Below are 15,873 nucleotides of genomic sequence, written 5' to 3'. Positions count from 1 at the left end.
ATTGTATCATTTTGATATATATAATTAAGATACCTTTATTTAGAAAAATAAAAATGGATAACTCTTATGGATACATTGTTACTTTATCTAGCCTTGGTCTCATTGTTTGTCACACCTTATATCTTGGAGACTTAAAGAGGAAGACGAAATGAGGATTATTAAATTTTTTCTCATGTATTGAGTGACAAAGTGTATTAAAAAAAAAACAAGAATTCATAACTTTGTCTTGACTTTGGAAAAAAAAATATGGAGGAAAAAACATTAATCAAGCAATAAAGTTCATTTTAATAATGCAAATTTAGAATGGAGCAAGCACGGGCATATAAAACATTAGAAGTGCTTAGCAATTTTAAGGTCCTATATAGAAAATGTGAGCTAAGCGCCGTTTCAATGTGTATAACTTCGTAGAAAAATAATAACTAAGTAACAGAATATCTGTATAAAATATAATATTGTACATTTATTGACTGAGTTCGAGGGCAACATGCGTTTTGTTGGACCCCAGAACCAAACTGTCTGCCTGAGGCCGCTAGGCCGAAGGCAGACAGTTTGGTTTGAGGGTCGACAAAACGATTTCTGCCCGAAAACTCCGTAAATAATGTTTTGTTAAAGTAAATGTTTTATCCAATCAAATACAGGTTACAACCAGAATTAAATCATATATGAATGAATTGATGCGTTGGTAATTTTTTGAAATTTCACTTTGATTCTTCATTTTCATTTTGCTTCTATAATAGATGAATCATCGCTCAATTAGACAAATTTTTGAAATAGAAGTTTTTACATTTATCATTATAAATAAGCAAAAATATAATTGGCCACACACGTTTTATTTATATCTTAAATAATGCTGTAGGAGGTGACACTTTCATTTTCCGGAACATATTACTTTTGTATCCAAGCATTTCCAAGAGAGATTTTGTCCTTAGTTGACTCCACAGATAACTAAATTTGGATTGCAACCTGCATATCTGTCATAAAATCTCATTTATAAATATGAACTGGCAACTTTGGCTTCGTCTCTGCTCTTCAATTCTGTATGGTATATCATAGATTGGGTTTTCTTCTGTCTTTGTATGGCATCATCATCATTATTTGTAGAAGGCAGGGAACCATCTTTTTGATCTTTTGATTTCTTTTCATTAGAAAATTCTATTGAGTCAAAGCAATGATAAAGAGGATTGTTTGGAAGTCCAACTTCATGAACTTTACTCTTCTTCCAGCCATGATGATTTTCCTGACGATATTTTTTACGTCTAAACAAAAAATGCTATGAGAATTTGAAAATTCTAAATAATACATTATACTGAATACAATGTTTAAAGTATAAATTGTATTGACTTCGGTGACAAAAAAAGCGAGAGAGAGAGAGAGAGAGAGAGAGAGAGAGAGAGAGAGAGAGAGAGAGAGAGAGAGAGAGAGAGTGAGAGCGAGAGAGAACATACCTTAAAAGCCAAGTAATCAGACAAATTATGCCTATAAATATTACAATAGCCGCTCCAGAGATTCCGTATGTACTGTCTAAGAAAAAAAAAGAAATAGAAAAAAAATCAACATGAACTTTTATATAAAGAGAAGTACGTTAAATCTTTTTGATATTTAAGATGTTAAATAAATTAATGTCTTGCAATCATTTAGTAGAATATTATTGAAAGATGTTTCATTAAGCATCGTTGGATAACTAGAGAGGAAAAATACACTTTGCATTTCAATAAATAAATGAAATTGTATCATTTATTTAAATATAATTCTTGCACACACAAATGCACACAAGTTTTATAAGATGATTCAAGTTATCTTTATAATGTTATAACATCTTAAATGAAGCACTATATAAGCACCTTTGATCATTTGGTTTGAACTTATGTTGTTGATTTCTATATTGGTTTTATATGTTGAAATTTCTAAGGTATTGTCAGTAAAGAGTGTCTCAATATAGACATCTGTTTTCGTGTAGTGTTCTTGGATACTGGTATCATTTGCAATAGGCCTTGACGGGAAATCATTGTGCATTGTTGCATTGATAACGTCTTTTGTAATATTGTCCATTTGGATATTGATATCCTCAGTAAAATTGTTCCGAGTGGTATCATCGGAGGATAATTCAACGTTGGCATCTGTTCTTGTATAGTCGGTTTGAATATCGGTCACATTTTTAGCAATTTTGGAGGTTGAATCATTGGTAGAAATCTGAGCATGACTATCAGCTGCAAAATGATTTATTTTGCTATTAATAGATTATCGTACGTTCAAAACAAGTTAAAGGCTCTTGTTTGAAACTTTAATGAAAAACTGACATGTAAAAGAAATGCAACAAATTCTAAACAACAAATATCTGAATTTTTATCTAATTACTTTTAAAAATGATTTAAGGACATATGATACAAAAAATAGTGGATGCCTGAATCGGTATATATGTATAGGCCTTATTTCATTGAAAATGATACAAATAATAAATTTTTAGAATATGAAGAAATTGTAAACATTCTATGGCGTTCAAAATTCTACCTTTCAGAAACCATCCTTATAAATCTATACAAATATTTTTACTTAAACTCTCATTTTAGTGAAAATGTGAATAAAAAACTACACGTAAAACCTATTCATTCATTCAACACATTAAAACATGGCCTTATTTGTTATTTTCAGCTTTTTTTGTTTGTATCAACTGTTCTTTCAAACATCATCGATTTGATAAAAATGCATCGTCAGAAACCCATGGGTGATCTCGTCTTTACTTACATGTACATGTATCGCACGTGGGCAAACTCGCCGAAAAATCGTCGTACATGTATTTAATTAAATATGCGGGGGTCATTTGATTGGCTGCTTCACAGAGTGGCGATGCCAAACGACGAATTGCAGCTCACGCTACGTATGCATATTCGGCATTGCCAAAAACATGAAAAACTCATTCCGCTAACACAGCTGATATATCCGCTCACCGGTGCATTTTGCAGTTAGAAGGGGTACATGTACTCCTATATAAATTTGACGGTTATTAATGTCAGTGACCTTTACGAATTAACATTCATTGTTTTATATCAAACTTCGCACATTTTAACAAGTGTCAATAAATTTACCATAAATAGCAAAGTAATAAACGTGTTTTTCAAAATTGGAGAGTTCCAACTTTCTCATTGGTTGACTAAAAACAACAAATTATCATATTTTACGGTGATATTTCAGCTAGTTCGTAAAGACGAGATCATCCATGCGTTTCCGACGATGATAAAAACGTTGAATGCAATCCTTTAACATCTGAAAGTAAAAGATAACTGTTAAAAATATGAGGAAGGAAATCAAAAGAGGTATTCATCGGGAACATTGATGTATTTCTTTTGACAACCAAATGAACCAAAATCAGCCAAATGAAAACATTGAAAAACCCCATTTTTATTTATGGGAAGCAGAAATTTAAATAAAGAATTTAAAGAAATAAAATATATCTATTTGAAATTCATAGCAAAATGCTTTATTTACTAAAAAGGAAAACCTTTACCATATTCAATTATATTAAACTTTTTTATTTTTTTGTTAAGGAAATCTATCATTAAGAAATAAATCATTACGAAATAAATCGAAAATCAGAAGTGAAATGAAGTTATCATATCTTTATATAAAGAAAAAGAATCATTACATAGTCATATCTATTGTATTAATTTGCTTAATTATCACAATTATTAGTAATATTATTATATTATTAGTAATATCAGTTAAGTGTAAAATTTTGTATTACGTCACGATTTTTGTCGACAGATTCATCCAGTGTAAACAATTCACGCATCCTTTCTTATAGAAACCTGTTTCTGAAAAAGCTTTAGGTAAGTTTGACTGAAAACAATGATCAATCAAAATTAGAAGAACTTATCCTTTTCTGCACCTTTAACAAACTGTGTAGTATTTTTGGGATGTTTGCTGATATCAGATATTATATTATGTGAGTGACCGTTCGACAGGGGATTTTCATTCATGCATGGCACCTGATCCCACCTCTGATATTTTGGAGCTATGTGTTTGCTCTGCTCCTATTTTGAATTGTTTTATGCATTTCGAACTTTACTGTTCGTTATCACCATATGTTTCATTTTATTGCAAGATATTGATCACTCACCTTTAAGGTTATAGCAAGATATTGACCACTCACCTTTAAGGTTAAATCCAACAGCACTAATCAAAAGAAAGACTATAATGAAAGACATACTGCGTGATTTGCTGCTAGATTAGCTTTCAAACACACAGAAACAAGATGTTGATGATTGATTCTTTTTTGGGTCTACAATGAAAGTTGTTTCCAGTTGGTCTTTTATTTTCTTGAAATATTTACACTTATTACAGTGTTTTCTGTTATTCTAACTTTTCGAAGCATCCTTGTACTTAAAATGTGATATCTTATAATATTGTGGTATTTTTTATTCACGTTTCCTGTGAATGTATCTTAAACATGGATATAGCTGCTGAATGTTTCACACTTCACACAGGAAACTAATATCATTATTTTTTTTTTTTATCAATTTACTCTACATCCTGCTGGTAACAAGGATGCAATATACAAACAAGTTTTCGTGGAAAAAACAGAATCACCGCGTAACTATACAGTATATCACATTAAAATATTTGGATGTGTATGTGCGGTGGTTGTTACTGAGGATGTTTTTGTAAGTTAGTTTCATCTTTAGAAATAAATAAAAAAAAAAAAACGCCAGGTTCTGTTTGAAAATAGTGCTGTCCCCTCAAAATAAACAAAACAAGCTCATGATCAAACCCAATTTTAAAAACATTTTCGACACTTTACATATACATATGCTTAGAAAATATATATCAAAATAAATACTTTGACAAACATAGAGAGTTTAATATATTTTTTGTTATTATGTTTGTAATTAACAAGTTTTCCGTTATTTGTTCGACAAAAGATGTACATATTTCACATCATCGTCCGACTGGCGCAGTAATTAGTTGCTTTGATGTCGCTGAGCAAGGAGCTAGTCCTTACGTAGCGGTACCGAATGCCCTGCGGATTGTAGAGATCCAATCCTTCGGTTGAGACTATATGAACCAAGTCGCAGATACTGGGAAGAAAAAGAACACCCACTACTCAATGGCTCTGTGTGCCGAGCATAGGTAGAAATATACAGCTCTCCAGCGGCAAGTAAATGAGTATCTATAAGAGTGAGACATTCTCGGAAGGGACGTTAAACAACAAACAATCAAACATTATTCGTCTCATACGTTTGCCTTTCTATTTTTTATCTTTACTTACTTCGTGTTCTGTTCTTTAGAAGAAATATGACATATGTCGATCTGTCCCCAGGAATAACACTACTAAGTATCTTTGATGTTACACAACCTACGTGCACTGATATAGGCCATCTTACATCTTTGATATCGAATACTGTTCGTTATCTCCATATCCTTCATGTATAATGCATCATTTTTCGTTTAAATATCTAGCTGCGTATCATTTTGAGATGCGTAAAAGGAGAATTGCATCAAGGGATTTATGTGTATGTTTACTGTTACTTTTAAAAGAATAAAATGAAACTTTTACACGGGATCACTGGATCATGCTGATTAGCATACGAATTTACTGCTTCATCATTCTGTTGATGAATAGCATATAACTTCGACTATTTAAAAATTTCCAGTTATTCAATCTTCTTCCCTCTTCTTTTCTTAGAAAAATCATTTTGATTACTACATGTATTTTCTTTTGTTTAAGCATATTTTCCACATTTTCATCTTCTTTCACTTGATATCTTTATTTGCCCATTTCCTTCGTCTGTGTTTATTTCCTTCTTTATTTGAATACATGACAAAAACTGAAGATCGTGTAAAAGATAAAAACTGAAGATCGTGTAAAAGATTTATAACTTATTTTTTCGTCCTTTCAAGGCTTTTCCGTTACCTTAAATTTGACATAATTTCTCCTTAAATTGAAATAACCAACAGTCACATCTTGAAAGTTTTGTTTATTTTTTTTTTTAATTGCATGTTTGAACATGAAAATTGCAGTTATTTCAATGAACATCATAGTGGGAATCATCAGTATACATTGTGTTTATTAGTTATAGATAATCACACAAGAACTGCTAGATTTAGCACAATCCTCTGTTTGCTTAACGAATCTAATCAGAGAGTCTCAAAATTTCATCTGTACAGACGTAATTAAGGATATCCGATCATCAGCCAGGAAGGATAACTCCAAAAATGAATATTTCATTTGAAAAACATCAAAATGAAGCTTAAAAATCAAATTTTTCATGCAACAATTTTCATTTTATTCATCTTTATAAGATTCAATGTTTTTAGAAGTCTTAGAAAAATTCTTTAAAAAGTTGATATTTGTACCCTATAAAAGGAAAAAAAAAATCCAGCCCTAGATACCAACGTTTATAAGCATGAGATATGAAATGAAAAGTGATTTGTCGCAGTTCATTAAATCTTTCATTTTTTTCATATTTTTCTTATCTTTTTACTACTCTAAATTTAATTATCTTTATCAAGACATGTTATATTATATTACTACTATAATGTATTTTGTACCGATTCGGATATTATTGAGATCTTTGAGAAAAAAGTATGTGCAGTTAAACGATCAGCTGCAGGTATGGAAACTATGCAAAATCATAAATGCACAATATTAATGTCCATGCAATAAAGGGGTATTGAAGTATCGATGAGGTTATCATTCAAAATATTTAGGGTCTTCCGTCTTCAGCGGAAGACCCTTCTATTATTCTTCGGTTTCTTTTTTACCTTTATTAGGGTCTTCCGTCTTCAGCGGAAGACCCTTCTTTTATTCTTATGTTTCTTTTTTACCTTTATTATTAGGGTCTTCCGTCTTCAGCGGAAGACCCTTCTATTATTCTTTGGTTTCTTTTTCTTCTTACAAAATTTGTGCAGAGGATTTCTCGGAGATGGCTCGACCGATTTTATCCAAATTTTCATGGTTGATGCATTGACATCTGAAGTTAATTCCGGCGAGTCCTTTTTTGGAAATTCCTTTTCAGTCGAGAGTTATCGCCCTTTGATCGAAATTTAGAGGACCTCCGTGTCTGTCGCGTTACTCAAAAACGGCTAAAGCTAGAAAGCTGAAATTTTCAGGAATGATAGAGGACATGTTGCCATGTTGCACCTGGGTCATGATATTTTCCGGAAGTGCCTAGTATGGAGGCTCGGTAGGGGTCAAAATTTAGGACTCGAATCATGACTGATTTTTTAAGACATTTTGCATCAAATCTTTTAAAGTATAATTATTTTGTAATAACATATTGAACAAAATTTGTGCAGAATGACAAGATCCTTAAAATGATATCTATGAAAAAGTGCTGACTCATCACATTACGGACCAAAAGGGGCTAAAAGTCTTTTTTCAATAACTCTTAAATGATCAATATTTTGTTATACAATATTGAAGCAAAAATATTCATCTCAACAATCTACAACTGTACATTATAATTTTATTGTCGTATGTGACATAATTAGGGGCAACAAGTGTCCAAAATGCTAAATCTTTGACACTTTATATCTCAAAAGTGGGACATATTTTGATAAGTCATATTGAACAAAAGATGTTCAAAATAATGTTCTAAACAACATGCAACATTTAAATATTTGCTTAACGTCCCCATTAAGGAGTTGAAGGGCTGACCCCTAAATATTTCTTTTGCTAATAGCTCAAAAACGAAAAAGAATTTCTGAACAGTTGTTGAACACTATATGTTCAAAATCCTAAGAGCTTTAAGATGAGATCCCGAAAAAGGGGCTGGGCACTCAAATTAGGGGCCAAGAGGGGCCAAAAGTCTTTAATCGATAACTCTTTATCAGTTAATATTTTGTAATACATTACTGAAGCAAAGATGTTTATCTCAACCATCTACAACTATATATTATGATTTTCATGTCGCATGGTACATAATTAGGGGCCACAAGGGGCCAGAATGCTAAATCTTTGATGCTTTATATCTCAAAAGGGAGAAATATTTTGATAAGCAATATTGAACAAAAGTTGTTCAAAATAATGTTCTAAACAGTATGCAACCTTTCATTTTTTGCTAAACGTCCCCATTAAGGAGTTGAGGGGTTGGCCCCTAAATATTTCTTTTGCTAATAGCTCAAAAACGAAAAAGAATTTCTGAACAGTTGTTGAACACTATATGTTCAAAATCTTAAGATCTTTAAGATGAGATCCCGAAAAAGGGGCTGGGCACTCAAATTAGGGGCCAAGAGGGGCCAAAAGTCTTCAATCGATAACTCTTTATCAGTTAATATTTTGTAATACATTACTGAAGCAAAGATGTTTATCTCAACCATCTACAACTATATATTATGATTTTCATGTCGCATGGTACATAATTAGGGGCCACAAGGGACAAGAATGCAAAATCTTTGATGCTTTATATCTCGAAAGGGAGAAATATTTTGATAAGCAATATTGAACAAAAGATGTTCGAAATAATGTTCTGAACAATATGCAACCTTTTATTTTTTGCTTAACGTCCCCATTAAGGAGTTGAAGGTTTGGCCCCTTAAATATTTCTTTTGCTAATATCTCAAAAACGAAAAAGAATATCTGAATAGTTGTTGAACACAAAATGTACAAAATCTTAAGATCTTTAAGATGATTTGAATAAAAAGGACTGATTCCTAAAATTAGGGGGCGTAAGGGACAAAAGGCCAGTTTTTTAAAGTCTTTAATGTTCAATATCTTTTTACAGATTGTGGTAAATCATTATTTTAAAATAAAAAATCGCAATCAAAATCTTTTCTTATCTCATCAAGAATTGGACGGAAGACCCACTCGTTGCTCGCAACGAGATCGTAATTTCTCGGAGATGGCTCGTTCGATTTGCTTCAAATTTTCACAGTCGATGCGTTGTCATCTGAAGTTAATTCCGGCAAATTATTTTTTGGAAAGTCACTTCCGGTCGGGAGTTATCGCCCTTTGATCAAAATTTGGAGGACCTCCTTGTCTGTGATGGAACTCAAAAACGGCTCAAGCTAGAAAGCTGAAATTTTTAGTGATGATAGAGGACATGTTGCCATGTTGCAACATGGTCAGGATATTTTCCGGAAGTGCCTAGTATGGAAGCTCGGTAGGGGTCAAAATTTAGGACACGTTTTATGAGTGATTTTTTGAGACATTTTGTATCATTTCTTTTAAACTATAAATATTTTGTTAAAACATTCTGAACAACATTGGTGCAAAATATCAAGATCTTTAAAACGATATCAAGAAAAATGTGCTGACTCATCAAATTAAGGCTGAAAGGGGCCAACAGTTTTTATTCAATAACTCTTTTAAAGTCAATATTTTGTTATACATTACTGTAGCAAAGATCTTAATCTCAACCATCTACAACTATATATTATGGTTTTTATGTCGTATGGTACAAAATTAGGGGTCACAAGGGGCCAGAATGCTAAATCTTTGATGCTTTATATCTCGAAAGTGAGAAATATTTTGATAAGCAATATTGAACAAAAGTTGTTCAAAATAATGTTCTAAACAATATGGAACCTTTCATTTTTTGCTAAACGTCCCCGTTAAGGAGTTGAAGGGTTGGCCCCTAAAAATTTCTTTTTCTAATATCTCAAAAACGAAAAAGAATTTCTGAACAGTTGTTGAACACAAAATGTTCAAAATCTGAAGTGCTTTAAGATGAGATCCCGAAAAAGGGGCTGGGCACTCGAATTAAGGGCCATGAGGGGCCAAAAGTCTTCAATTGATAACTCTTTATCAGTTAATATTTTGTAATACATCACTGAAGCAAAGATGTTCATCTCAACCATCTACAACTATATATTATGATTTTCATGTCGCATGGTACATGATTAGGGGCCACAAGGGGCCAGAATGCTAAATCTTTGATGCTTTATATCTCGAAAGGGAGAAATATTTTGATAAGCAATATTGAACAAAAGTTGTTCAAAATAATTTTCTGAACAGTATGCAACCTTTCATTTTTTTCTAAACGTCCCCATTAAGGAGTTGAAGGTTTGGCCCCTAATTATATCTTTTGCTTATAGCTCAAAAACGAATAAGAATTTCTGAACAGTTGTTGAACATAAAATCTTCAAAATCTTAAGATCTTTAAGATGAGATCCCGAAAAAGGGGCTGGGCACTCGAATTAAGGGCCAAGAGGGGCCAAAATTCTTCAATCGATAACTCTTTATCAGTTAAAATTTTGTAGTACATTACTGAAGCAAAGATCTTTACCTCAACCGTCTACAACTATATATTATGGTTTTTATGTCGCATGGTACATGATTAGGGGCCACAAGGGGCCAGAATGCTAAATCTTTGATGCTTTATATCTCGAAAGGGAGAAATATTTTGATAAGCAAGACTGAACAAAAGTTGTTCAAAATAATGTTCTGAACAATATGCAACCTTTCATTTTTTGCTAAACGTCCCCGTTAAGGAGTTGAAGGGTTGGCCCCTAAATATTTCTTTTTGTAATATCTCAAAAACGGAAAAGAATTTCTGAACAATTGTTGAACACAAAATGTTCAAAATCTTAAGAACTTTAAGATGAGATCCTGAAAAAGGGGCTGGGCCTTCGAATTAGGGGCCAAGAGGGGTCAAAAATCTTCAATTGATAACTTTTATCAGTTAATATTTTGTAATACATTACTGAAGCAAAGATGTTCATCTCAACCATCTACAACTATATATTATTATTTTCATGTCGCATGGTACATAATTAGGGGTCACAAGGGGCCAGAATGCTAAATCTTTGATGCTTTATATCTAGAAAGGGAGAAATATTTTGATAAGCAATATTTAACAAAAGTTGTTCAAAATAATGTTCTAAACAATATGGAACCTTTCATTTTTTGCTAAACGTCCCCGTTAAGGAGTTGAAGGGTTGGCCCCTAAATATTTCTTTTTGTAATATCTCAAAAACGAAAAAGAATTTCTGAACAATTGTTGAACACAAAATGTTCAAAATCTGAAGTGCTTTAAGATGAGATCCCGAAAAAGGGGCTGGGCACTCAAATAAGGGGCCAAGAGGGGCCAAAAGTCTTCAATCGATAACTCTTTATCAGTTAATATTTTGTAATACATTACTGAAGCAAAGATGTTCATCTCAACCAACTACAACTATATATTATTATTTTCATGTCGCATGGTACATAATTAGGGGCCACAAGGGGCCAGAGTGCTAAATCTTTGATGCTTTATATCTCGAAAGGAAGAAATATTTTGATAAGCAATATTGAACAAAAGATGTTCAAAATAATTTTCCGAACAATATGCAACCTTTCCTTTTTTGCTTAACGTCCCCATTAAGGAGTTGAAGGGTTGGCCCCTAAAAATTTCTTTTTCATATATCTCAAAAACGAAAAAGAATTTCTGAACAACTGTTGAGCACAAAATGTTTAAAATCTGAAGTGCTTTAAGATGAGATCCCGAAAAAGGGGCTGGGCACTCGAATTAGGAGCCAAGAGGGGCCAAAAGTCTTTAATCGATAGCTCTTTATCAGTTAATATTTTGTAAAACATTACTGAAGCAAAGATGTTCATATCAACCATCTACAACTATATATTATGATTTTTATGTAGCAGGGTACATAATTAGGGGCCACAAGGGGCCAGAATGCTAAATCTTTGATGCTTTATATCTCGAAAGGGAGAAATATTTTGATAAGCAATATTGAACAAAAGATGTTCTAAATAATGTTCTGAACAATATGCAATCTTTCATTTTTTGCTTAACGTCCCCATTAAGGAGTTGAAGGGTTGGCCCCTAAATATTTCTTTTTCTAATATCTCAAAAACGAAAAAGAATTTCTGAACAGTTGTTGAACAAAAAATGTTTAAAATCTTAAGATCTTTAAGATGAGGTCTCGAAAAAGGGGCTTGGCACTCGAATTAGGGGCCAAGAGGGGCCAAAAGTCTTCAATCGATAACTTTTTTTCAGTTAATATTTTGTAATACATTACTGAAGCAAAGATGTTCATCTCAACCATCTACAACTATATATTATGGTTTTCATGTCGCATGGTACATAATTAGGGGCCACAAGGGGCCAGGATGCTAAATCTGTGATGCTTTATATCTCGAAAGGGAGAGATATTTTGATAAGCATTATTGAACAAAAGATGTTCAAAATAACGTTCTGAACAATATGCAACCTTTCATTTTTTGCTTAACGTCCCCATTAAGGAGTTGAAGGGTTGCCCCTTAAATATTTCTTTTGCTAATATCTCAAAAACGAAAAAGAATTTCTGAATAGTTGTTGAACAAAAAATCTTCAAAATCTTAAGAGCTTTAAGATGATATGAATAAAGAGAGCCAATTCCTAAAATTTGTGGCAGTTAGGGGCAAAAGGCCGATTTTTAAAAGTCTTTAATGTTCAATGTGTTTTTACAGATTGTGGTTAATCATTATTTTAGAATGAAAATCGCAATCAAAATCTTATCTCATCTCATCAAGAATTGGACGGAAAACCCACTCGTTGCTCGCAACGAGATCTCATCTAGTTATTCTTACATTCTTATAAAGCTACAACCATTTGAAAACTTTTGTCCTTTGTATGTGTAGAAAATTCCAGCATCTTGCACATTTTAATCCCTTTTTAGACATTTTCTTGTCTGCATACATAATTTTTACGTAGTGCAGTGCTCCATGACGCTCAACGTCGTTCCGCGATTTTTTGCTGTGTTAATATGCGTTGATCATTTATTAATGGCTATAAAACAGTCATATACCCTCCAATTTGATCCAAAATTTCTCCCAGTGATCTCCACAGATCTCTTTGCGCTACAATTGTGCAATTTTTAATTTTATAAAGAGTCTAGGTGACGTAAAAATGAAGCATGCTCCGTGAAGCAAGATTTATCCAAATAAAACAGCTGTATATTTTTCAATGAGCACCTGAGAGCACCAAAGGTTTGTATATTTATTAAAAAATAGGTTAAGATTTTATCTGAAAAGTTTGATTGGTTTAGTGAAAATAGCGCACTCACAAGAGAACTTTTCTAACATCCCTCGTAGATATTCTCGTTGAATTGTAATACATGTCCGCAATTCATTTCTATCTTTCTGATTGTTTCTAGAACTCATTTTCGAGTATGACTCTTCGTATATGGCAAATCCTATAATTTCCTGGAATTGTTCCTTCTTTTTGAAAGGTGTTTTTTTAAGTTTGGAAAATGAACCGAGTCAAAGGGTGACGGATCTGGCGAATATTATTAATTGAATATTGCAGCTCATGATATTTTTGCTTTTGCTTTCTCTGCCTTTTCAATACCGTTATACTGAAACTGTCTTCCAGCCAGCTCTGAGAATTGAAACACGAATCATTTCTTTACTAATTGAGAAATAACATCATAATAATACAACACATACAATGTTTGATGGTAATTGCCGCAAATTTTGTAGGGGTCAAGGAGGAAAACTAGGATACCATAAACAAACGGACAAACATGCGGCCTCGCTTAGATGCAAATGCCTTAAACCCCATGCCTGACACGCATGATGACTAAGCACACAAGTTGCACAGCTTTTACACCCTGTCTCTGGCTTGCTACCTGGTTAAGATTTTTAACACCAACCAGCCTGTACAAATGTAGCCTCTCCTTCTTTTACATGTATATAGGTAGACAATAATCTATATTGTGTGACATAATATTACCTTTAGGTTTGTCCCCAAAACTCTTTTACTCTTCATGGTGTGTGGGTTTGAACGCTGTCATGAAGCAATTAAATATGGTCTAAACAAGCAAATTCAAAGAATTGTGGTCCCCCGCTTTCGGTGTTTTTTTGGGGTGAGATGTCATTTTTTTTTAATGAAATTTTGTGTCTGGTATGAATGCCATATCATAAGTCTTCTATTTAGAAATTATCACTGAACTCCAAGATCAAAGGGTTAACGTTCTTGTTATCCAATGAAAAGTCTTCTCAAAAGGATTACATATGTGAATTATAAAAGCCCTAGCCCTTACCATTCAAAAGTTATGGTCAAGGTTAAAGTTTTCTCATAACTAAAAAAAATATCCAAGGTCAAGGTCAGAGGGTCAAGATTGTTAGTATCAAATGAAAGGTCTTGCCACAAGAAATACATATGTGAAATATGAAAGTCCTGGTTCTACTGTTCAAAAGTTGTGGCCAAAGTTAAATTTATTGAAAAGTAGGTCAAACTCCAAGGTCAAGGTCAAAAGGTCAAATTAGTGGTACCCAAAGAAAGGTCTTGTCATAAGGAATACACATATGAAATATGAAGTCATAGTTCCACTGAATCAAAAGGTATGGGCAATGTTAAAGTTTTAATAACGGACGGACAGACTGACGGATGGACAGACGGACACATGAATAAGATTTAATGTCCCCTCGCTTTCAAGAAAACAGAGGACAAAAATAAAGTATGAATTATTTGTCACATTACATTAATAAACATTTTACTGGGCCATAATAAATATGACCATCCTATCAAATAAACAGACAAAACAGGTTTTGACAGCTTTGATATTGTTGAAGAGATAAATTGCAAAACATTGTATTTAATCAATAACAATAATTAAATTATTAAGGTACATAATAATGTTCAATAACCAATTATTTTTCTTGGTGATTGCTAAGGTTTGACAATTAAAATATTAGATGCTCTCTTCGTAAATATTTTGATAATTTATTTTCTTACAACTCATGCCTTTGTTTCATTGAGAAAAAAATAAAATAAAAATATCTCCCTTTATCTGTATTTTGAATAAATGCTACAGAAAAAATAGATCCTGTTTTGTTAATCGAAGTCCCATAAGTTTTGATTTAAAGATCCATTTTTAAAAACAAAAAAATGACATTACTATAATACAATTCAAAATTCTTAATTAAAATCCTTTGCTTTACTACATTAAAACTTTTGGTTCATTTGAGTGAAAACATTGACACTATAGATAAGGACCATATACATGTATTCAGAAATGACCAATGTTTATCCCGAAAATCAATTAATGACGTAGAAATATATATTAATGTTCGTAAACAGAAGGATATATGCAGACAGCAAGGCACATAATATTTTCATAAACAATGGGATCATGTTAGATATAACGTCAGAAAATTATGCACACTCAAAAATACCATGATTTATTAAAAAGAATGGCTGATATTATGTCTACGTCTTTTGTGAAAATCATTAAACGAAGTTTTGCGCTAATTATTGAAAAGAAACTGTAGAATAACAATATCAATGGAAAAAGTAAATATTGTTCTGAAGCAGGCCTGCGATTTCTAATTTTCTTTTTAGTAAATAATGAATAAATTCTGTCCCTTTTTCTCTTACTGAAAATAACAATATCCAAATTGTTTGTGACGGCATTGAAACAAAAATTGCGTACAACTTACTTTGAAACAATATTTTTTCTAACTTTTAATCTAAAATACAGTAAATGCAATTCAACACATCTAATCAAATATTTAACATAAGACTTTTAAAATCATATACCCCGGTACAACATACAGTTCTATAGAACCATTTATTTATTATCTTATGATTAGAACAAAACCCGGACGACCATAAGTTCGTGTCACCAAATGTTTTATTACTTTCTAATCTATGAAATCGCCAAAGGTGATGGACAGTGCATTTTGTATCGAATCACAAAAGAGATAAAACACTCCGTAGCCTAGAAAGATGTTGTAACAAGATTTCAAAATACAGTAAAGAATATTACTAGTGGGTTTATTCGTTATAATGGACTATTTGACTTTGTTTTTTTCTTTGTTTAGTTTTGAAGAGGAATGTAAATATGTTGGTCGTTGTCTACAGCTTGATATGACTGATATGGAGGATTATCTAGAGGTCCCTCATAAGTATCATTGTTTGGCTGTCCAGCATTCGTATCATCGTTTGGTCCAGTTTT

The 15,873-nt window shown here is 32.4% G+C and overlaps 1 protein-coding gene across 1 annotated transcript; it reads right to left on the bottom strand.

Moving 5' to 3' along the window:
• Nucleotides 1-798: 798 nt before the first annotated feature.
• LOC134243358 (uncharacterized) lies at nt 799-4,461 on the bottom strand. Its single transcript, XM_062725616.1, has 4 exons — nt 4,148-4,461; nt 1,842-2,207; nt 1,446-1,521; nt 799-1,256 (listed from the first exon to the last, which is right to left on the bottom strand). Exons 1-4 carry the CDS (start codon nt 4,200-4,202, stop codon nt 989-991), a joined length of 765 nt encoding a protein of 254 aa, XP_062581600.1. The 5' UTR covers nt 4,203-4,461; the 3' UTR covers nt 799-988.
• Between the last annotated feature and the right edge of the window lie 11,412 nt (nt 4,462-15,873).

This window comes from Saccostrea cucullata, unplaced genomic scaffold (genome assembly GCF_032062105.1).
Source record: "Saccostrea cucullata isolate Sc308-1 unplaced genomic scaffold, CSIRO_AGI_Scuc_v1 ctg2450, whole genome shotgun sequence".
Taxonomy (NCBI): Eukaryota; Metazoa; Mollusca; class Bivalvia; order Ostreida; family Ostreidae; genus Saccostrea; species Saccostrea cuccullata.
The sequence above is the reverse complement of the archived record's forward strand: the minus strand, read 5'-3'. Positions and strand labels throughout refer to the sequence as shown.

Coding starts and splice junctions, on each gene's coding strand:
- LOC134243358 (XM_062725616.1), bottom strand. CDS start 4,202: ATGTCTTTCATTATAGTCTTTCTTTTGATTAGTGCTGTTGGATTTAAC. Junction 1,522..1,841: donor TTCAAACCAAATGATCAAAG/GTGCTTATATAG, acceptor TTTTTTTCTTAG/ACAGTACATACGGAATCTCT. Junction 1,257..1,445: donor CTGATTACTTGGCTTTTAAG/GTATGTTCTCTC, acceptor TTTTTTGTTTAG/ACGTAAAAAATATCGTCAGG.